This window comes from Aulonocara sp. 'chitande type north' Nkhata Bay, linkage group LG13, assembly GCF_057382095.1.
Source record: "Aulonocara sp. 'chitande type north' Nkhata Bay isolate Kocher_YH1m ecotype deep benthic linkage group LG13, A_spYH_male_GT1.1, whole genome shotgun sequence".
Lineage (NCBI taxonomy): Eukaryota > Metazoa > Chordata > Actinopteri > Cichliformes > Cichlidae > Aulonocara > Aulonocara sp. 'chitande type north' Nkhata Bay.
In genome coordinates this window covers 28,967,687-28,991,336 of record NC_141356.1, presented here as the reverse complement: position 1 = coordinate 28,991,336, position 23,650 = coordinate 28,967,687, and the positions used below count along the sequence as shown (strand labels likewise).

General features: G+C 37.2%; 2 protein-coding genes and 1 pseudogene across 5 annotated transcripts in view; 2 read left to right on the top strand and 1 right to left on the bottom strand.

Annotated features, from left to right (window-relative positions):
• The window catches only part of eys (EGF-like photoreceptor maintenance factor), a 196,468-nt gene that overhangs the window by 90,638 nt on the left and 82,180 nt on the right, over nucleotides 1-23,650 (top strand). For both annotated transcript variants that reach the window (XM_086259752.1, XM_086259751.1), the window contains 4 exons: nucleotides 92-291; nucleotides 18,935-19,059; nucleotides 19,661-19,785; nucleotides 20,172-20,385. In XM_086259752.1, the coding sequence (XP_086115878.1) occupies nucleotides 92-291; nucleotides 18,935-19,059; nucleotides 19,661-19,785; nucleotides 20,172-20,385 (664 nt within the window). The remainder of the gene's footprint in view (nucleotides 1-91; nucleotides 292-18,934; nucleotides 19,060-19,660; nucleotides 19,786-20,171; nucleotides 20,386-23,650) is intronic.
• On the bottom strand, nucleotides 3,543-8,592 carry LOC147316340 (uncharacterized; annotated as a pseudogene). Its single transcript, XR_015124468.1, has 8 exons — nucleotides 6,338-8,592; nucleotides 6,087-6,205; nucleotides 5,599-5,991; nucleotides 5,321-5,519; nucleotides 4,982-5,193; nucleotides 4,722-4,869; nucleotides 4,539-4,643; nucleotides 3,543-4,208 (listed from the first exon to the last, which is right to left on the bottom strand). The product of XR_015124468.1 is annotated as an uncharacterized LOC147316340 (transcript).
• LOC147316339 (uncharacterized) lies at nucleotides 8,686-17,510 on the top strand. Of its 2 annotated transcripts, XM_086259756.1 has the most exons (3): nucleotides 8,686-13,775; nucleotides 14,369-14,449; nucleotides 15,071-17,510. In XM_086259756.1, exons 1-3 carry the CDS (start codon nucleotides 13,320-13,322, stop codon nucleotides 17,213-17,215), a joined length of 2,682 nt encoding a protein of 893 aa, XP_086115882.1. In that variant the 5' UTR covers nucleotides 8,686-13,319; the 3' UTR covers nucleotides 17,216-17,510. The 2 variants fall into 2 exon arrangements, with proteins under 2 accessions (XP_086115882.1, XP_086115883.1); XM_086259757.1 differs by lacking the exon at nucleotides 15,071-17,510 and having other exon boundaries at nucleotides 14,369-15,033.

Genomic DNA, 23,650 nt, shown 5'->3' with positions numbered 1-23,650 from the left:
AAACATGTATTTTATGGTTGCATCTTTTTAAAAAGCTCTTCCTGCCACAGTGTCTCGTTCATGTGAATCTTTGGTATTTTCTCATTGACAGGAATGTGCCAGCAGTCCCTGTCTGAATGGAGGCTCGTGTGTCGATCTCATCGATAAATATGCGTGCTTCTGTCAGGTCGGCTACACGGGGAAAACCTGCGAGGAGGATATAGATGTTTGCGAAGGCGCTACTTTTAATGTCTCGTTGTGTTTTAACGGAGCCACCTGCCGTGATGGTGAAGGATCAAACTTTACATGCAGGTGAGCTTGGTCACTATTTATTTATTTATTTATTTATTTTGAAGTGTTTGATAAAATGACGTTGAAAGGTCGTCCTTGGATGGAGTTATTGAAAGTTGAATGTGCAGCAGCTTTACCCAACTGAATGTTTCACATGCATTGCTTTTAAACTGACATCTAAAACCACCGTACCCAGATTGTAATCGACCATTTGCTAACCCCCTCGAGTGAATTGCACTTGACCTTATTATAGCTATACAACCATATCAAAGCGTGACAGCCCTGGCGAGCTTTGAATTTCTCTGATGATTTGTGTGTGGCGCTACTGAAAGGAGTATTGGACTGTGTGTTTACATACTCTAATGTTACCTTCAATCATTAGTGTCTCTGGCTAACTAGCGCACCATCGAAGCCAGAAAGCTTAAGGGAATGGAGCTTATTGAACCGCTCATGGACAGTGGGCAGGTTAAATATCTCAAAATATTAAATTACATTTCTGACTGTATACATCAGCATCAAGATTTTGCTGATCTGTGAAAAAATAAAAAAAAATTAAAAGTATCTTGTCTCAGAATAATAGCGCTGCATTACATCTGTTCTGCCTCACAGTGCAGCGGTAGAAAATGAATCATTACTTTTTAATTGCAGGCATGTCATCCCTGGAGTGATGAAGTGTATCTGAATACAAGGTGTATGTAGTAAGAGTGTGCCGATTTGACACAGCCGCTCCCTGAATGCCTCGCAGTTAATTACATTGTCTAACCTTTCGCTGATGTGCTGCTATATGCTCGCTGTCATGATTTATGTGACAATGACAACCACAACTCCACATATGTTGCCGCACTTTCTGAGCGTTATATTGAGGTGCTGAACTGCAAAATGCCTCGCCGCAGCAGTTTTTACGACGCTCCCTTCATTTAAGGTTTATTTGCATATATGTTGCAAGGAGGCAATGCATATCGTGCATTCACAGATAAATGTGCACACTAAGGGCAAAGTTTGTCTGTACACCCACTTCTACTTATGCAGAGCCAGGCTGCTTTATTACGAACACGTCTGCTGTATAGAACTGTACAGCTGACCTGTGGGTGTGCAGAATAACATGAAATATTATTCCTAGCCAAATCCATGTGTTAATGACATAAATGTGTTAATGTGTGCAGCGTCTTTTTTCCTGAATGTTGTGTGAAGCTGCGGGTAAATATTAAAGTCAAAGAAATGAGAAACTCTGATGCATCGCCATCTGACCTTAAACTGGTAGGAAAGGCATCTGCGAAAAGGACTGTACCTCTCTTTGCTCAAGGTGTAGCTTATCCTGTGCATTTCACCACCTTAAACAATTACCACATGAAAGTATTTTGCATTTCAATACCCGTAGGCTTATGCAGGTCAGAGCTGTCTGTTTAAAAAAAACATTTCAAGAACCAGATTTAATAATTGTCTGTTCCAGCCAAGGCCTTCTTTTGGTGTTAAAAAGCTCGTGTCGGGATTTACTCAACAGATGCTGTGACAATATTTGTAAGAGCTCCACAACAATTTGGAAGGAAAGTATTTAAAAGACTCACACAAACATGATTCATTAAAGTTTATGGCATGCAGTTTACTGCAAATTGCACTAAATTTAATGCCGGCAATAAGAGTGTCTTGTTTTGTGTCTGATTTGACTGTGGTGCTCGTCATTAGGAGTGTAAATTTCTCTGGAGTGTCAAGAGGCAATGGTGTCAGAAGCAGTGGATAATTGCCAGGGATGGACATCAAAAATAGAATGATTCTATTGCGGCTGCCCCTCATTGATCTGAATTGCCAGACTGCTTCAGAAGAGAAACATGAAAAATTTGCCTACATAGTAAGATTTTGGTTTGCAGATGACTTCTTGGGTCGGGTTTTTTTGATCCGCTAATTTCACCTGCAGAACATTACACTCCAATCTAAGCAGTTTTGCTGTTGCGTACTAATGCTAATTTGCCCACCTGAGCAAGTTAATTTGAGTCTTCCACAGTCAATGTTTTGGAAAGTCATAGGATTTAGAGCTTAAAGCTCCAATGTTTTACCACCACATTCACAGCTTTAAGCCATCCACAGGTGTATTTCTGAGAACACCTCCCCACGGCATTTAAAATGAGTTAAAACTTACTATATCACAAAAGTATTAGAAACAAAAAGTGTTCGTCTGAAAGGGAAACCCCTGCAAATATTCAATAAAATCAGCCACAAAAGTAACTCTATCTGCGACTTTTAGTTGTATAATTGTCACTTCCAAAGTTAGCATGTGGATTTGCTACAGTTGTTAGTGCATTTCCAAGCGTATTTTGTTTTTATCTAGGGTTGGGGTGGGGGTTTCCACTTGAATACAAAGGCCTTGATTAGGCTAATACACTGAATGATGGGCTTAAATATTAAATCAGTCATGCAATATTTTTTTGTCCAAAGTACCTCTATTACAGAGGGTTGTTATATTTGCATGCTATGTGCAAAGTGGTAAGCATCACTTGTTCACCTGCTCAGGAAATGGGCTTCAAAACCACTCCATTCTCTCTGTAATGATGGTCATCCAAGAGGTCACGCATTAAACCGTTTGCCCATTTTCTACTGTTACATGATTACATGGACTGGGCTTTATAGACAGCAGTTTGTAACAGAAGAGCCTCGTAAACACAACATACACTTCACTGCAAAAACCCACCTCCTTAATACTAGAAAAATACACTTATTTTTGGTGAAGATTTGCTTAAAACAAGTGAAATTATCTGCCCATGGGGTAAGTGTTTTTTTCTTAATAAGATTTCTTGAAATAAGAACAATATCTAGATTTAAATAAAGCTAAAAATAAGTATTTTACACTCATTCCAGGGAACAAATTAGAACATTGAAACTTAAAATAAGCTTTAACCACTTGTTGTAGGCCACAAATAAGATAATAAAGCTAAAAATAAGTCTTTTACACTTATTACAGGCAACAAATTAGAACAATTGAAACTTAAAATAAGCTTTAACCACTGATTGTAGGCCACAAATAAAGATAATAAAGCTAAAAATAAGTCTTTTACACTTATTCCAGGCAACCAATCATGGCTTGAAACCTAAAATAAGCTTTAACCACTTGTTCTAAGTAAAATGTTGAAGAAATTAAATCTGAAAATAGGCATAAAACACTTATTCTAACAAACAAATCAAGGCAAATAATCTAAAAACTAGTACATTAAATCATTTTAAAGATATTTCTTCTTTTTAAATTTAGCTAAACACTACTTTAAGATTATATTGCTGATTAAGGACAAAACAAAACTGAAACAGAGTAAAAGTGTCCATCTTTATTTGTCCATTTTAACAATAACCTGCAGATAATAAAGATACAATTGAACAGTACAGGTCCAACATTATGAGTTTAAGTGGTTTCAACATTTCAACAGCCTTAGAGGTTTCGCCATTGCCCCATTAAAATTGACGAGTGACATAGGAAGACCACAAAGATTCTAATTTCTTCCGAATGACACCAAATACCACAAAACTTGTCTGGGTGAGTAAATGAACATTTTCCATTTTAGAAATAAGACCCAGATTGAAAAAAAAAACAAACAAAAACAAAACAGAAGTGCCCTCTCCTAATCTTATCTGAAATTTACACACTACTTTCCAATAAATGCATGCCATTCTGCCAGGGCTTTTCTGTAAGATGATGTAGTGTCATGCTCATGAATGGCATCCTGGAGAACCTCTGTCTGAATGACAGACAGCAGGGTTGCCACGCATTTGGGGTAAGTCAGATGGAGTGCATAAAAGTATGCCATCACATATATCATAGCCTCACCAATTTTTTCTTTGTCAAATGTTGTAACTGGTAAATTACCAACAGCAATGACACACTTGCAGCCATCGAACATCACTACTGGACATGACAAGCTTCGTTTCTGGAGGACAGCATCTGGATCTTCTGTAGGCTGCAAGACACAAAAGACATGACAGTCAACATCTTATGTTAATTGTATGTTTTTTTGCTGGGATTTGGTCATAACGTTGGAGATGTCATTATCCTGTTCTTTGTTGGTTACACACATTTTATAGTAGTTTTGACTTATGGTTTATCAAGCGACTCCTTATGTGACCACACTCGTGTACATTAAATACGTTATAAATTAATGAAAACAATAAATTATAGATTTAAGTCTTTCGGCTGAAACTGAAAAAGCATTTTTGAGTCATGTTTGACCGAAATATTTTGTTTGCCAAATTTTCTGTAGATCTTTATAAGCAAATTTTATAAAACTTACCTTCAGGACATGTAGAAATGCTTCAGAAGCATTCCCCATCTTTTTTGGTGGATGGGCAGGTGTGGGAAAGAGGAAGAGCCTTCATCAGTGCAAGGTGGGCTTCAGCTGGACAAAGCAGAAACAAACCTTCATAAACATAAATTTTAAAGGATGAGAACTTTGTATTCAAATGGTAAAACTTACTTTTGTCCATGGTCATTGGTGGATTCATTGCCTTCTTTGACACACCATAGAACTCTACCCTGGAGCAGAATTCTTCCCATCTCAGTTTTACTTGACTGATGAACTTGTTGTTGTGGGGATCCAAAATTCTGCGAAGCTCACCCAACGCCTACAATAGGTTTAAAAAAATAAGTAGACAAATAAAATCAAAATAACTTTACTACCACACCAAATATATTTGAAATTAAAGTGATTATTTATTAACTCTTCCAAAAACTTACATGATGCAATTCTTTAAAGCATGGATATGCATCCAAGATGAGGCAAGCTCTGTTCTCCTCTTTCATGGTGTCTGAGTCAATGAAGGATCTTCTGGCTTCAAACTCGAGGTCTAATAGCTGGGACACATCTTCTTGGTTTGGTTTTGCCTTCTTACACATTTCTTGTAATGTTTTGTAATGTCTTGCTTGTATTTGCCGACTATCCTTGTCAGCTAAGATAGAGAGAAGTACAAGAGCATTTTGGTTTTTCATTGTTACTGAAGTAGACTTCCACAAAACATTAGCTACTACTGGCTGTGTGTTGATAACCATTTTACAAAATTACTAGTATGTACTCACATGAAGTGGAGGCATTGTCAGAATTTCTGACAGGTGATAACAGAGTAGATGCACCACTGGAAGAACTGCGATCAGCATCTTCATCATCAGCTTCTTCATCCCTTGGGTAGAGGTCAGTGAGCCTTCTTTTGGGCCGTCCCCTCTCCGGTGTTGGTCCTTGCCTTTTTACTGGTGTTTTCATATTTTGCAGCCTTTTCTCCTGGTGAAAATACATATATATCATGCCCCCTGAACAAAACAAAATGATTTATATATGAGACACAAATACAAGAACTTACGTGTTTTACGCTTGCATCATTATCCTGCAGCATAGGATAATATTCCACAACTTTTTTAGCCATTGCAGTGATTTCGGTCTTAGAGGGGTATTGCTCCATTTGGCCTTGGCTTGCTCTCAAAAGGGACACCATACTTGTGATTGTATTTCTCACCAATCTGCATCTCAGTTCTTTTGACATGACGCATGCCTGTTCCCTGCCGGAGCAGGCCAACTCCAGGTAACTCTTTCGACATTGCTCCAACTCACTGTCGGTGTACAGAACATATTCCGGAGGACTGGGGAGCTGCAAGGTTTTCAGCTGGCTTACATTAGCATCAGCAGTTGGAGGGCCTGTTGCAACTACCCTGGGTGAAGAAGTTGTTTCAGGTTTCTGTGGTAGCGGATGGTCTTCCTGGTTTAGGGTGAGAAAATAAAAATGTCAAGTACTGCTAAAATAAAAGCATACTTTCTGGAGATTAGTTGAACTAAATATTTTTTACATAATACCTCAGGATGAATTATTGACCACACATGTTTTCTTCTGAGAAAGTGCTCAGGCCCAGAAAAAAGGTCCCTCAGATCATCACGGGTCAATGTTAAAAGCATGCGCTCGTCAATGCTTGCAGCTAACAAAAAGACAAACACCAGTTAAACTGTGCAAGCACATAACTGCACAAACATAACTGTTTTTTAATATATATATATATATATATATATATATATATATATATACACACAAATATATTATCAAATATAACCTTTAAGGACAGATACTGTAACATCATCCAGCTTCTCCATTGCTCAGTCACCTGCAAGACAAATGTTTACAATTAGTGTTATGTTAAAAACATTTGAAAAGTTGAATCTTAATTGAGTCCCATGAGAATCAAATTGATTCACGTCAAAGAATCGTTTTGATTGTTCAACATTTTTACCCTTTTTAAAGCTATTATAGAAAAGAAATGTCCAGACAGCCCGGCTGAGGTCTGAAAGGGTTATACAATATTGCCCGGTGAACTTTTACTCACCCAGATTTGTGTCATTGAATTTCATCAATAAGATTATGCTGACTAGGGCTGCCAGATCATGCATCCATTGGACGTAAAATGTACAGCTTATTGCACCAGCAGTATCTGCTCTTACATAACGATCATTAGCTTATAGCTTTAAATGTTTAAGGTATGTGCTAACTAAAAATAAAGGCAAGATGATAGTTTATTACATTTTAAAGAAATTTGCAGATTGCTCATTGCTATCTAAAATATAAAAGGACACCGGAGTATATTCTCCAGCATCTCACACTTCTGATAATCAGCTGTCTGCTTGACGTTTATTCAGCTGTGTAAAAACTATAACTTTAATCTCAGCCAAACCGATTTACTCAGGAACAAATAAAATACTGAAAAAAGCCAAACAATAACATTTTTAAGTTATTTAAGTGACTTGTATATCATGTTTCACCTGAGTAGTGAAAGACGGCGGTGGTTTTGAAAATGGTTCGCCCGGAGTCCGGTGTTCTCACGGCTCTAGTGAGCGTTAAACCCCGGCTAGCTATCGAGCTAGTGGGTAACAGACGTCTCCGAAAACGTCGGAGCGCTTTTGAAAATATGTGGTGTCTTGATAAACTGTCCAGATATTTGAAGTTTACACGGCTACATTCTCGCCTGAAAATATGTTAAACGTTTATTTTGTGACCTAGAAAGAGTAATAAGAGAAATTTTAAAACTAACTAGCTTCCGCCATTTTTGGAAACTGAGCTAGGCCGCGCTATGAATTCTGGGATACAGCTTCTTCTTCGGGGTTTAACGGCAGCTGGCATCCTTGTACATACAGTGCTGCCATCTTCTGTTTCAATTTTGAATCGATACACAGCGCTACTTGTTTTACCAACCAGCCTGATTCCTGAATAACACTGTTTTGAGCCCACTTTAATAAATCCAATTAATATCAAAATATTAATTTAAACCCACACCTTGTGAGGGAATTCAAGCAGCTAGTAAATCAGTCAAAGACAATTGGAAAACCCTGAATGTGGTTAATTAGCTCTCTTGCTAATTGAAAGAAATTCTCAGTGTGCCTATTAACTTAAGTTAATAGGAGGCACCAAGATGGCGGCTTGAACAGTCGTGTTTTTTCAGGAGCTCCGAAAGACCGCAAAATTTACTAAGTAACTTTATTCTCTTTCCACTCTAACTATAACTATGGATGCCCAAAAGGTTATTAAGAATGCAAAGCTGCAATTTGTGCCGTCAAACCCCATTGTTAAGACGTCGTCGCATGCTAAAGTCAGTGACCATGGCTATGCTAGCACTGAAGCTGCCAACGTGGGCTTAAACAAGCGAGAACGGGGAACAGACTCGGCGCCGCCAACTCCTTCAAAACAACCGCCAGAGGAGAAAAGAACAAAATCTTCAGAGAAGGAAGATGATATCTCCAATAAAACTATTTTTGAAGCCATTATGGGACTTGACAAAAAATTTGAAGCACAACTGGAGGATATCAAGGAACAAAACAAACAAAGTGCAGCTATGGTTGCCAGCTTGGCTAAGGCTGTAGAGTTTAATGCTGCAGAGATAGTTGATTGCAAATTGAAAGTTGTTAAACTGGCAAATGCGAATGAACAGCTGCTTAAAGAAAATGAAGACTTGAAAAGAAGAGTGAGAGAACAAGAGCGCTACCGAATGAGGTGGTGCCTAAAACTGAAAGGGGTGAAGGAAGACAAAGATGAAAACATTAGAGTGAAGGTTTTGCAAACGCTTCAGAAGATTGCCCCTGACTTGAACTTAGAAGAGGCCGTTGATATTGTCCACCGCTTAGGGAAACGAGTTGATGGCAGAAACAGAAACATCATTATTCTATTCACACAGAGGCGAATTAAAGAAGAATTGTGGAGGCGCACCAAAGACTCTTCAACCTGCAAGCAAGAAGGCATCAGCTTCGCGGAGATGTTGCCGCAGGAGGACATACAAGATCGACAGCGCCTATGGCCTCTGGTGGAGGAAGCAAGACGTGCGGGTAAACGAGCCTACTTTCGTGGTCCACATGCCTTCATTGATGGACGCAAAGTTGAGGAAAGACAGGAGAACTAAAAATGACAAAAACTGAAATAGTGGAAACTTGTTCGCGGTCTGAGGAGCTCAGCATTTAGTACTTCTTTTTTTTTCTTCTTTTTCTCACGTGGTGAGTGATATTCTGTCTATAGTTCATGTTGAATGTTAACATTTGTTTTGGTTCTTTAAATGTTAGGGGTTTAAGAGAATCTGTTAAAAGAAAAGCCTTATTTTTGTACTGCAAAGGTAAAAAATCAAACTGTATTTTTCTACAAGAGACTCATTCATCTGATAGTGATGTATCTTTTTGGTCAAACCAATGGGGTAGCAAAATCCTGTTTAGCCATGGCTCAATGAGGTCGGGGGGTGTAGCAATTTTATTCAATAACTTTCCCGGGGATCTTGTAATACAACGAACTGACTTGAATGGTCATTGGTTGATTGCTGTAATGAGAGTTGAAAGTTTGTTTTTCATTTTAGTCAACGTTTATGGATATAACAATGAAAGTCAGAATAAAATTATGTTAGAAGATATAACTTCAAATATTTTTGAACTTAAAGGTCGATACCCTACAGAATACATTTTAATGGGTGGTGATTGGAATATGACTCCTGATGAATGGACTGATAGATGGCCCTCAAGGACAGGTAGACCACAAAAAAATAACCTAATTATAGAATTTTTGATTAATAACAACTTGACAGATATTTGGAGAGTAAGAAATCCAGAAATTAAGAGCTTTTCCTGGTTTAAACCAAATGGAGCTTGTAAATCTAGAATAGACTATTGGCTAGGAAGTGACATCATTCTTAGCCACACTGTAAAAGTTGCAATGTCAAATGCACCTCTATCTGATCATTGCTTTATTGAACTGTGCTTAGAATCGGAAATTAGACAATCAAATAAAAGAACTTATTGGAAGTTCAATGCCAAACTTTTACAAAATGAAGACTACTGCAACATAGTCAAAAAAATTATAAAAGATATTATGGCTGATCATCTAATTGTAGGATATATCAATAAATGGGAATTCATTAAATTCAAAATTAGAGAATTTAGTATTCAATTCAGTAAAAACATAAGTCAAAAGCAAAGAGAATATGAATGTAAATTATTCCAAGAAATTACTTATTGCTGTAGTAAAGATGATCTAAATACCCAAGAAAGGAGTAAACTTATGGAGTTGCAAACTAAATTAGATCAGCTCTACCTAAATAAAGCAGAAGGAGCTTTTGTGCGTTCACGGGCCAAGTGGATTGAGGAGGGGGAAAGAAATTCTTCATATTTTTTTAATTTAGAAAAGAGCAGACAGAAAATAAATTTTATATCTTCTCTGTTAATTGATGGCATTGAATGTGACGACCCTAAAATTTTGGAGAATGAAACTTATACATTCTATTCCAATTTATACTCCTCACAGTTCTCCCAAGCAGATTGTGATGTCTTTTTTGATCAAATAGATAATCTGATCCCTAAAATTGATGAATCATTTAAGGAATTATGTGAATCTGACTTCAGAATTGAAGAGTTAGATGCATCTGTTAAGAAAATGGCACTTAATAAATCCCCTGGTCCAGATGGGCTTACAGTTAATTTCTTCCAATTTTTTTGGGAAGATTTACGGGAAATTTTATTCAAAGCTATACTGGCCAGTATTGAAAAGGGAGAATTGATGTCTAGCATGAAACAAGGATTAATTACATTAATTCCTAAACCAAACAAAGATAAACGACAATTGGATAACTTAAGGCCCATAACTTTATTAAATACAGATTATAAAATTTTCTCTAGCTCAGTTGCAACAAGGCTCAAACAAGGGGTTTCAAGTATAATTAGTGAGACACAATCAGGGTTTTTGAAAGACAGGAACATTCATAATAATATCAGATTGGTTTTAGACTTACTGGACTACAATGATCTGATTAGTGATGACAGTTTTATTCTTTTCTTGGACTTTTATAAAGCTTTCGATTCAGTAGAACATCCTTTTATTTTAGAAACACTAACTCGATTTGGATTTGGGGATAAATTTAGGAAGATAATAGATATACTGTATAATGATATAAATAGCTCTGTGTCATTAGGCTATGGCACTGGTAAAAGATTTAGCGTCAAAAGAGGAATTAGGCAAGGGTGTGGAAGCTCTCCGTTGTTGTTCATAATGGTTGTGGAGATGCTCGCAATTCTAATTAAAAACAGCAGCGTTGCCGGAATTGAGATTATGGACAATTCTTTAATAATTAGTCAACTTGCGGATGACACTACTCTTTTCTTAAAAAATGAACATCAGATTCCCCTGGTAAAACAAATAATCACTACATTCTCAAAAGCTTCAGGCTTAAAGTTAAATTTAAATAAATGTGAATTATTGGCATTAAAGGAGTGTAATTCACAATTACTGTACGATATAAAGGTGAAGAGGGAGGTAAAATATTTGGGCATCACAATTTCAAAAGATCACAAAGTCTTAGAAAAAGTAAATATTTTAGATAATGTTGACAAATGTAAGACAATCCTAAATAAGTGGTTACAAAGAGACATCACAATTTTTGGAAGAATATTATTAACCAAAATGGATAGTTTATCTAGATTTATATATCCAGCTTACTCTCTATCAATATCGAATAAAGTTATTAAAACAATTAATAGCTTGAATTTTAATTTTATTTGGAGGAATAAGTGCCATTATATATCTAAAGATGATTTGGTTAAACCATACATTGAAGGCGGTGGAAACGCAATTGATTTTGACATAATGAATGGTGTTTTGAAACTTAAATGGTTAAAATCCTTCCTAAATAATCCACACTCCATTTGGTTTTTTATACCAAGTAAGGTCTTTAACACACTAGGGGGTATCGACTTTCTCCTAAAGTGTGACTTTGAAATTACTAAGCTACCTGCTAAACTCTCTGAATTCCATAAACAGGTCCTTCTTTATTGGAAAATGTTATTTAAACATAATTTCACTCCACATAATAGCCCAATTTGGAACAATAGATATATACTGATGAACAGAAAATCTATTTTTATTCAAGATTGGTTATCAAAAGGTGTTTGGGCAATTGCCCATTTTGTAGATGAGGAAGGACATGTTCTAGGACATCAAGATTTTTGCCAAAAGTTTAATATCCAATGTTCTAAAAGTAAATTTAATCGGGTTATAAAATCCATTCCATTGTCACTTAAAAACATAGTTGTAAATGATATAATATATTCTGACATCTCCCCCAAGTTAAGGCAATTATATATAGATGGTATTCGATTTTGTGATGTTAAATGCAACAATAAGTTTCTTAGATCTTCATTAAGGAGTCTTTATTCTCCAAATTTACTTAGACGTAATTACATATTAAAAGATTTCCAAAGGGAAGAAATTGAAAAAATAAGAACTGATTATATCACCTTCCCTATCCCTCCTAAAGGGAAAGAAGTCCAATTTAAAATCTTGAATAAAATTTACCCGACAAATAGACTCCTTAGTGATAGATTCAAAATAGAAACGGGTAATTGTGTATTTTGTGAAACAGAAGAGGAGGATTTGGACCATCTATTCTTTTTGTGCAATTTTATACAAATATTTTGGTTGGATTTTCATACCTGGCTTTATTCCAGTGGGATTCAAATTACCCCATTTACCTTAAATATGATAATGTTTGGAGTGTTTTTGAAAGAAAAGAAAGCTAATTATGGTGTTAATGTGTTATTAATCTTGTGTAAGTATTTTATACATAAATGTCGCTTTTTTAAGATTAAACCAACACTGGCTCACTGGAAAAACGACCTAAACCTGTTGGTTAAATCTTTGACTTTAGTTAAAAAGAAAAAGGCTGCTTTTTTTGTTTCCTTTGTAGAAGATTTTGATTTAGTGAGTTAATAATCTATTAATTTATGTGACCCCATCTTTATATTTTATTTTCACTATATATGAAAGTTGCTAATATGTAAGAAATGTTTATTCTCTGAATCTGTAATATATGGTGCATTTTGTTTGTATGTTTATATTACTAATAAAAGAAAAAAAAAAAAAGAAAAAAAAAAAAAACTTAAGTTAATACAAACGGCTAATACTGCCCCTTATAAATAGCATAGCTAGGAATTCTCACAACATTACAGTAGATACTTCACTAAATAATGTTCTCTGAACCACATGCGAGGGCTGCTAAGCTAACGCTAGCATCCGTTAGCATGCTACATTACTCCTTCCCGCGCTCAAATTAAATTTATTATTCTGTCCGCTTGACTTTAAAACAGTGATTAGACTACACACTACTTACATTCGAAAAATTAAAATTGCTTACCTCTCTTTCTTGACGAAGTTTTCTCTTACAGTTTTTCTTTCAATGCTCAGGTGCAGAAGATTCCTGTGACTCCAAATTCAAACGGAGTTGGGTAGCAACTAACATGGAACACGAAGGGGGTGCACATCTCAATTTTTGCTTCTATATACAATTTAGTGGTTTGTACGTTCATAAAACACAGTCAGTATGATAGGTAAATTTCTTCTTCATTGATTTAAAATAAACTCTTATAGGTGTTATTTCATTTTACCTTATTTGTGACCATTTTTTGTTTTTACAGCTCCAGTTTGTAATACCCCCCTCCCCCCATGAACTTGGTATTTCCCAAACTAGCGCGGCAACAGCTCCACACTGCAACATATTTTTTGCTTGACTTTAGTCTAATACAATGGCCTGTTGGAGGTGTGTGATTTGCTTCGTCTTTGTGGCGTTAACATTGAAGTCTCTCTTAAGTCACATTAATACTGCACACAGTCGCAGTCCAGATTTCCGTGTCATTTGTGGAGTCGATGGATGCGCCGAGGATTACCGTGTTTTCAACTCGTTTTACCACCATCTCAGACGCACACATCCACAATACATCTCCACTGGGAACCCGCCTACAGGATGGCTGACAGCTTCATCCGATGCAAATGTATTAGGAGGCGAAAATTTTGGTACAGCCATTTTTGCCGACTATACTGCCGAACCCAGACAAACTGTTAGCAATGGCAATGGCACTGAAGTAGAGCCACCACCACTAGACCCCCCAGTAACATCGGAGGTGTTGGAGGAGGAGCGACAGGAAAGTCAGAACGTGATGGAGCAAGACGCGGCTGAGCTTCAAACACCTCGTCAGAATCAGGTAATGTACTTTATGTGTTTCTGTGTGTACGCGCGCGAATTTTTAAATGTATGTGTGTTGTTTAACCTTAACCAAGCACAGTTACCCCAATTCAGAAATGTACTCAGTTCAAGTGAAAATTATAGTTTTAAAGTTATGTGTTTTCTAAGATAAACTACTTGATTAGAATATTTTAATAGGTATGAAGGCCAGTGCTGAATTTCAAATGCATGAATCCGCTGAAATTCAGGCTTGCACAACAATGTAGGCTTAGTTACCATACTTAAACATAATAAATAAACTTATTTACCAGTGTTGTGTACCTGCCTTGGTTGTTGTTAGATGCTCCATGAACCAAGCAGCTTTCAAATTTTTCTTTCAGTTAACTTCAGAGTAGATTCCATAAAGATTGGTTAAGTTTCATTAAATAACTCTTAAATTGTTCATAACATTTGCAGCTTCATTAGCTATCCATTGTAGTATGAATCTTTTAATAGCAAAAATGTACAACAGTTTGGAATATTTCTTTGTTTTGTTTTGCATCTGGTGGAATTTGAAACACATTCTGAGTGAGTCATTTTTCTTACACAATTGTTTTTCTTTTTGTCCTGTAGGGTAAAAGAGAAACTGTTGATCTTGCCAGATGTGCAGCTGCATTTGCTATTGGTGTGCGGGAGCAATGCCACCTATCACAGGTACTGCTTCATCTGATATTATGGGGGTGTCATTGTTAACTTGTTAATAAGTCTGGTTCAATGTAAGGCTGCAACTAATGATTTTTTTTTCATAATCTGTCCACTATCTTTGCAATTAATTGATTGTTTTTCATCGCTGGTTTTATTCAGCTATTACTTTCACCTATATAAGTTATTAAGAACAAATGTACATTACGAAGAAGTTAAGCACAAGAGTTGTGCAGTTCACTGCAATGTATGTAACTCTGGGCACACTCAACAGTTTAAAATAGGCTTAACAGTGTAAAATGTGTTCACTTTTAGGCATAAAAGACAAATGAAGTAGAATTACATAAAAAAAATAAATGAGGCAATCATTTGTTCACTTTTTCTGTTGTAACCTTTCATGCTCCTCCATCTTGCTCGGTGCAATGTGTTTGTGCCACGTGAGTCATGCATGTGGCATGTCATGCAAAACAATGCCAATTATTGGCTGATTTCTTCTTCTACTGCTCCACTGGTAAATTACAACATTCAGTGGCTCATTAATTTGAGCTAAAGAAATAGAGTTGCATTTTGCTTCTGTTATATTTTCTATTTACGCTTTCATGTCTCTGATGTGTTTTTTTTTTCCCCCATCAGAGGAGTGTCAACAACATTGTCCTTGGTGTCCAACAGTATCAAACAGCTCTTCTGATGTCCTTGAGTGGAAAAATAAAGACCATCCTTGAAAGGCAACCTGACAGCAATGGACCTTTACAACAAGAAGTTCTTTCAACACTGGACAACTTTCAGGATCCCTTTCCCATATGTGCAGCTTCAAACCTACAGGACCGTGTAACACAGATGCATTTCAACCCTGTCACACCTGAGGAGATCATCATTTCCAATTATGCCTGTAGAGTTAAAAAGGGAGAATCGAGAGTTCTTGCAATCAAAAACAAGTCTTTCTACTACATTCCTTTGATTGAAAGTTTGAAACAGCTTTTATCCAATTCAAGACTATTTGACATGCTCAGTGCTGGACCTCAGAGTTGCCCCAACGCCAGTTTTTTGTATGACATTAATGATGGAATTATTTTCAAAACCCACCCACTGTTTTCAAAGAAGAACTCTGCTTTACAACTGATACTCTATTCTGATGAGATAGAAATGTGTAACCCCCTAGGGTCACGTGCGAGTGTAAATAAACTACTAATGTTTTATTACACCTTAGGCAACATAGACCCTAAGTTTAGATCAAAGTTGGCTTCCATCAGACTTCTCGCAATCGCAAAGTCTAGGGACATAGATGAGTGTGGGGTAGATATAATACTGCGGAGAATCAATGAGGACTTGAAGTTACTGTACGATGGTGTTATGATTAACACTGTCAATGGGGAATTTTATTTAAACGGAGCAGTTGTTGCTGTGTGTGGAGACACTCTTGCCCAGCATGAGCTTGCAGGATTTAAGGAAGGAGTTGGTTTTGCGTATAGCAAATGTCGTCATTGTGAGTGTACTTTTGATGAAATGCAAGAAAATTTCAATGAACATAGTTTCACCAGACGGACATTGGACGGACACATTAGGCAGTGCATTGAAATAGAAAGGGCAACTACCGAATTTTTGAAATCCTCGCTCAAAACGACTTTTGGCATAAATAGACAAAGCAAATTAGTTGATTTCCCAGGTTTTAATCTCATAGAGCAGATGCCACAGGATATTATGCATGTAATTCTTGAAGGAGTGGCACCAATGGAAATTAAGTGTGTGTTGAAATACCTTGTTTTATCTGGAAATTTGGATTTGGACTTGTTTAATTCTGCCATGCAGAACTTTCCTTTTTCATCAGTGGACATACGTGACAAGCCTTCACCAATTAGTATTGCTACTTTAGCTTCAAGTGACAACAGACTCAAACAATCCTCTGGACAAATGCTTATATTGATCAAGATTTTGCCATTCTTATTGTACAGTGTTGTAGAGAAAAATCCCTTTATCCAGTTTATTTTGGATTTAATTGAAATTGTTAAAATACTTTTTGCCCCAGTTGTGTCTTTACAAACTGTGTCCAAACTAAAAAAAATGATAGAAGATCATCTTAAACAATTCAGGCAACTATTCCCAGAAAAAAATGTAATACCAAAGCAACATTACATGCTGCATCTTCCCTCTCAAATTATTGCCCTGGGACCTGTAATACGTCATATGTGCATGAGATTCGAGTCTAAACACAGTTTTTTTAAACAATGGTCATCCAAATTAAACTTTAAGAATGTGTGCAAGTCTCTTGTAAACCACAATCAGCTGCTGGAGTGTTGCCAAAGTGAAGCAGGAACTGAGCATCCGATATTTGTAAATGAGAAAGAACTAGGTCCTGTATCAGAGGTTGCTAATATGGACCATTTGCAATCAAAGGTTGTAGATTTTTTGGGGATTGAAGATGCTATACATCATGCCGTTAGAGTAAAGTGGCTTATTTTACATGGAAACAAATACATCTGTGACAGGTCTCTTATACTCATTTCAGCAAATGGTTTAAACCCTATCTTTGGACTTGTAAAAAACATTTTTATTGTTAATAGTGTACTTTATTGTTTTGAATACCAGGTGTATGAAACCTTGGGTTTCAACAAAGACTTTCTTGCCTATGAAATTGCAATTCCCAACCTTGCCCAAGCAACTGAACTGACTGATGTTGAAGACCTACTTGATTTTACGTCATATTACCCAGTCAATTTCAGAAACAGTGTCTATGTTATGACAAAATATAACCTTGAAGATGTCCTTTCTTTAAAAACCTGAAATAAATACCTTCCAATGAGTGACTTTCTTATTTCAAGGAAAAAGGTGAATGTTTCTTATTTTGAGATAATTTTTGTTTTACACTCTATCTAAAAGCTATTTTTGCTTGAAATAAATGTAAAATGGTTCATTTTTAGATATACAGACTAAATAAGGAAAAAAAGTAATATATACTTGAAACAAGTCTAATCATCTAACACATGAGACTGGAAACTAGCTTGTAATGTTCAAAACAAGATGGACAAGATAATCTGGCTAAAATTAAGACAATAAATCTTGTCAAGCTACAAGGAATTTGCAGTGTTGTTAGCATCCACTGAAACAGTTTTCAGTGGATGCATAACATTTTCTGTTATCAAATTTTTTCCCAGAGATGTTGAGTGGGTTTGAGGTGTGGCGACCGTGAATTGGGAATCCATGCGAGTCAGCAGACCTTGGGCTTCCTTGGCCCGGGGTAGCTTTGATGCACGATCTAGCTCATTGTTCATCTGGAAAATGACTGCTCTTGTACAAATCTTAAAGCAAGTAGAGATGACAGCCGCAGAATTGAATGTTACCCGTCTTTGCTTGAGGTGTAGCTTATCCTGTGTAATTAGCCAAGTCAAACAACTACCACACCTTCATATTTTCACTTTGAGTATCTGTGGATGTTATGCACTGCAGCGAGTGTTTTGGATTCTTTAGGAACCAAGCTTACCTCGACCAAGGTTATGTTTTTGTAGCGGGATTACTTGGCTGACATCATACAAGCCTGTCCACTTCGTACACTTCCTCACAACTGACATTCACTCTAACTTGTTTCCATGGGAGAGGGGATTATTTTATTATTATTATCACCAGAGACTGACATATCAGATCAATGAATCTAAACAAATACTATGATGTGCAGCCATTACACACAGTGGTTATGGTGGAGTTTTAGGAGTGGTGCAGTGAAGCAATTTTGAGGACCAAATGAACAACCTATTACATTTTGGTGGAGATCCCGATCAAGGGGTACACCGTGAATCTTTTTTCCTCCTGTTTTGCCCCTGTAATTCTGTTATATAAGCAGCTTGTGAGCAGAAATCTCACTCATCTGTTTTTGGGCCCCCCGACTGCTCGGGGGCCACCAAATGCTGACAAACATTAGATTTGCTAAAACTCCCTAAACAGACCCACTTAGCTAAAACCAGCTGTATCAGGATGTGAGTGTGTTGCAGACTTCTAGTGCGAAATATTGTCATTCTTTTTTACTGTTTCCCTTTTATTATTGTGGAATAAATTGTTATTAATCAACATCTCGGTGCTGGCAAAGGGTCTCCTCTGTCACAGTGAGCTTCTGGGTTTATATAAGAAATTAATGAATACTTGTGGAAAGTCCGGGTTGATTTCATCTAACTATAAACAGCATCTTTGGCAGTCAGGAGTGTGCTTCTTAAAGCAGCCCTATTATGCTCATTTCCAGCATAATGGGCCGTCTAATATGCTGGAAATGGGGTGATTCGTTCTATATAGGGCTTTGGTTATTACTATGATGAGTACAATAGTAGTTTGGTTTATTTCTGTTTCACTGAAATGCACAAAGTTGTATTTTTCTGTTCAAAACTGTAAAATTTTGAAAAAGTTTGATAAGTAATAACAAAAGCAGTTCTAGGATACAGCGTGTCAAACCCACAAGCAGGAAGTGACAGCACTGTGAGACAGCCTCACAGGTTTTAAAGTATGATGTTTTCTTAGCTGTCCACCAGGTTTCACGGGGGATTTCTGTGAAGTGGATGTTAACGAATGTTGCTCAGCTCCCTGCCACAATGGAGCAGTTTGCCAAGATCTTATTAATAGCTACATCTGCCACTGCAGGCCAGGTGAGTCACTCAGATATCCTGTGAATTTCTCAAATCTTTTTTTTTTTTAAATGAGGCAACCAAAGCATTTTTTTTCCCTTTTGTAAGACCTTTTGCAGGCAACCTTTGTAGCTCATGAGCAAGATTACTAAACTACAGCCTTAAATAAGACGTCATGTTTTAAAGTGAACTAAAAGCTAAAAGCCTTTTTTTCTGATAGGTGCTAGAGTCCAGTTTACTACATGAAAACTACCTTAATACTTCTAAAATGCACATATTTGATTAAAAGAGACTGCACAAACTGCCACTTAAGGTTACCCTACTGCCTACATAGTTTCTGTACCTCAAAGCCATTCAAAAGTCATCTCCTTTTTCTCCAGGGAGAAATTTGTAGTCATACAGTACTGAAAAAGACAGTGATAAAAAGACGATACTGCCTTGGCTCATTAAAATGTATGTGGCATCTTACTCTTTAGTGAAAGCCTTTTCTTGTCTATGTATGTGTGTGAACCCAAAAAGAAGCAAATCAATGTAAGAGAATCTGATTGATATTCACTTCAGAGGGTGGAAGTGGGAGAGCCTGGGCTCACCACGGCACTCTGTGGGCTTTTGTTCTTGGCAGGTTGGACAGGCCTTCACTGTGAGGATGACATTAATGAGTGCCTTCCACAGCCCTGCAACCAGGGGATATGCATTCAGAATGATCCAGGCTATGGCTACACCTGTTTCTGTCGTCCTGGATTTGTGGTGAGCCTCTCCACCTTATCCTTTCTATACGTTGTGGTGTTTCTCTTTTTTTCCCCCATTAAAAAGCTACCATCCTGCACCTTCAGCTCTTGAATCCTTTTACCACTTAGATTTCTTTATTGTTTATGCTCTAATCATTTTTCTCTGCATTTTCAATGCAGGAAAAGTGAATGCTTTTTAAAAATGCACCACTTCATGTATTTGGTAACTGCTACACTGTATGGGCAACTTGAATCCTATAAAATAACCTGACTTTGTTGGTTTATTACTAGCATTTGTTTTTAGTTTAAACCGTCTTGTTTTTATTACATAATAGCACTGTCTTTTATTATTTATGCTGTAAACATTACATTCCACTTAGTATCTCCACATCTCCACATACACAGGGGAGTAACTGTGAGCACAACTATGATGATTGCCTGCTGAATCCGTGTCCAGAAGCATTTTCCTGTGTAGATGGCATCAACAAGGTCAGCTGCCTGCCTCCTGTTATGGATCCTGTTCCCTTGGCGACTGCAGTCGAGAACATCACTCGCGGCTCCACACCCAGAGTGCCGATGCCGACACTCTTCCCGGCACCAGCAGCTGAGGGGTCCACAGGTATGGACGGCTCTGTGCATTCATGTGAGGACATGCGGCGGCGGGAGTCAGTGAAGATGTAGAATTTATAATACTCCTCCTCATGTCAGAGAGAAGTGTTTTCCAGTCTGCTACATTTATATGACAGCTCTAATTACAAGCTACTTTTCAGATAAAGATTTTACATAAACATAAGACACAGTAAGTTTATGAAAAATGCATCGCTAAGGAGCAAGCCAGTGGTTTCTTATGCGTTTTAGATAGTAGGAGTTGTTGATACTTCCCTCACATAGCTGCATGTAAATTCATCCTTAAGGATACAACATGAAAGTCTAAAAACTGAAATGTATAATTCTGTTATTCATTTAAAAGGAAAAAAAAAGCTGCATTTTCTTCTTTCCTGTCCCATTAATCGTATCGCAACCCCTCTCATTTGTCATGTGACCCTGACTCAAGTGAGTGGAAACTGCAGAACAGTCTTAACCTCTTAACATATACACTCACCAGCCACTTCATTAGGTACTGCCTTCAGAATTGCCTTCATTCTTCACGGCTTCAACAAAGTGCTGGAAACCTTCCTTAGAGATTTTGCTCCATATTCACATGATAGCATAACACAGTTGCTGCAGATTTGTCAACTACTCATCCTTGATGTGAATCTACCACATCCCAAAGATGCTTTGTTGGATTGAGATCTGGTGACTGCCGAGGCCATTTGAGCACAGTGAACTCAATATCATCTTCAAGATACCAGATGTGCACACTTATGATCGGAAAGGGATGGACATGGTCTGGAATATACTCGGATAGTCTGAGAAATTTAAAAAATGTTCAGTTGGTATTAAGGGGGTGAAAATTACACTACAACACTACCAGCCTGAACCGTTGAGGACCGGATGGATAAATTTTTTCATGTTGTTTACAGCAAATTCTGACTCTACCATCCGAATGTCACAGCCCAAATCGAGACTTATCAAACCATGCAACATTTTTCCAATCTTCTGTTGTCCAATTGGACAATGCCAGTGGGAATAACAGCCTCAGTTTCCTGTTTTTTGCTGTCAGGAGTAGCACCCATTGTGGTCTATTGCTGTTTCAAGGTTTGAGGTGTTGAGGTGCATTCAGAGATGTTTTTCTGCATACCGTGGTTGAGTTACTGTCACCTTCCTATCAGCTTGAAGCAATCTTTCTATTCATTTTTCTTTGACCTTTGGCATCAACAAGTCATTTTCACATACAGAACTATTCCTCACTGGATGTGTTTTCTTTTTCGGACCATTTTCTGTAAATCCTAGAGATGATTGGGCAGAAACATCCCAGTAGATCAGCAGTTTCTGACTTATACAAGCCCATCTGGCATCAATAATCATGTCACATTTGACTTAACTAAAATTGCCTTTCTTCCCTATTCTGATGCTCAGTCAGAATAGGGTCGTCAGCAGGTCGTCTATACATATATACATGCCTAAATGCACTGAGCGCTGCCATATGGTTGGTTGGTTAGTTATTTGTGTTAACGAGCAGTTGAACAGATCTAGCTAAGAAAGTGACCGGTGAGTATATAATAAAGTGATTCAATGTAGAAACGTATTATCTCAGTAGAGTGGAAGGAGCTGCTGAACATTTAATTCATTTCTTATTTTTACATGTGATCTTATCTGCAGGCCTTACTTATAGTGAAGTAATTTGACACTGCCGTATTGCTTTTTAAATAAAAGTAAAATATCTGAGTACTCCTCTGGGCTCTGATGGATGAAGATGGATGCTGCAGTATCCTAATAATCTTCAAATGCAGTTTAGTTGTTTGTGAAAGTCAAACGAACAACTTGAAAGGCTGTAAACATTTAGAGTTTCCTTTTTTGCTTCTGTTCAAATTGGTTTCTAATCTTCTGACTTTTTGGTCCTAATGGTAGGATTTTTATTTATTTATTTATTTTTAGGATGGTTCTACGTACTTTTCTTGTGGCTCTTTTCATAAAAAGAACCTCAACTCCATATGATCGTGAGTTTTATTGTATTATTTTATATTTAGAGCTCAATGCACAGACTCAGATATTACGCATGGAATCTTAATGGCAGTTCTACTCAAATATGGCAGTGTATCAACTTAAATTAGCACTTCTCAATCGAGTCATAGCTCCCATTACTATGCTATTACTTCCATTAACGTTATGTCTTTTGAAAAGTGACATTAAATTATTTAAAATGATAAACCATTACAGCAATTAATTTGTACTGATGGTTGGTTTTCTGACAAATTACAAATCTATCCTTCCCTTGTCCTTCCTACCAAACACAAGCTTTGCCAGTTTCCAATGCAGGGAGACTCCCACTAAGCTGGCACTCCAAATGTGATTTTTAGAGTCTTTGGAACATAGCAGGCGATGATATATTTGGTTTGATTTGGAGCTTGTTATACTTTGTGCAGCTGTGGTGGAAAAATAAATCCTGCTGAAATCTAGTTCCGCATTTGCCACTGAAGTACCCTTTCTATTTTTATTTGAGAACAGTCATTTCAAAGAGTAACAAGTCCAATCATTATTTCGGGCTATATCCTTTAACACTCAAATGATCGACACAGAACACAATGTGATATATATTGTTGGTATTGGATTCAGTCATCTATGTGAGGGGAGGAATTCGGAACACTGGGCAGATTGTCACTCTGTGACAGATGAGGTCTGTCTCCCTTTGAAACTGTTCACAGAACTGTAAAACACACCTATTGAACACAGACAAGCTTGAACCAATTCGGTGCGGCACTCTGAAAATCACTGTGGGCCAAACATAATGGAGTCCTCCCTGCCGCACCTGATCCAGCCCTCCTCCCGTGCGTTAGTTTGGAAGGGGTTAAATGTAAACACCAATCAGCGGTGGAGAAAAAACCAACCCGACCACCTCTTTTACATGCGATACGTGCATAATGAAGGTAAATAAGTTTTAAAGTAAGGGGACCCAGAAACTCACGAGTTTATCTAACTAGGTCACCATCTAAACACATGCAGTGCCCTTGGTGATGCTTGAAATAGACTCAGACAGTGCTCCTTTAAACTTAAAGCTACTCCCCAAACCTCTCAAATATATGAAATCAATGGGAATTTAAATATAGAGTGGATAGTGAATTTCCGGTAAATTAAACAACCTATTAATATTGCCAGTAGATAAATATATTCATCTTTATTTTGATTTAGTTCAGTTTCAAAGCAGTACTAGCAACAAAAAATGAATAAACCTCCCAGAATGAGGTGATTGTCTTCAGGGTTTTATTTATTTATTTATATGTTTT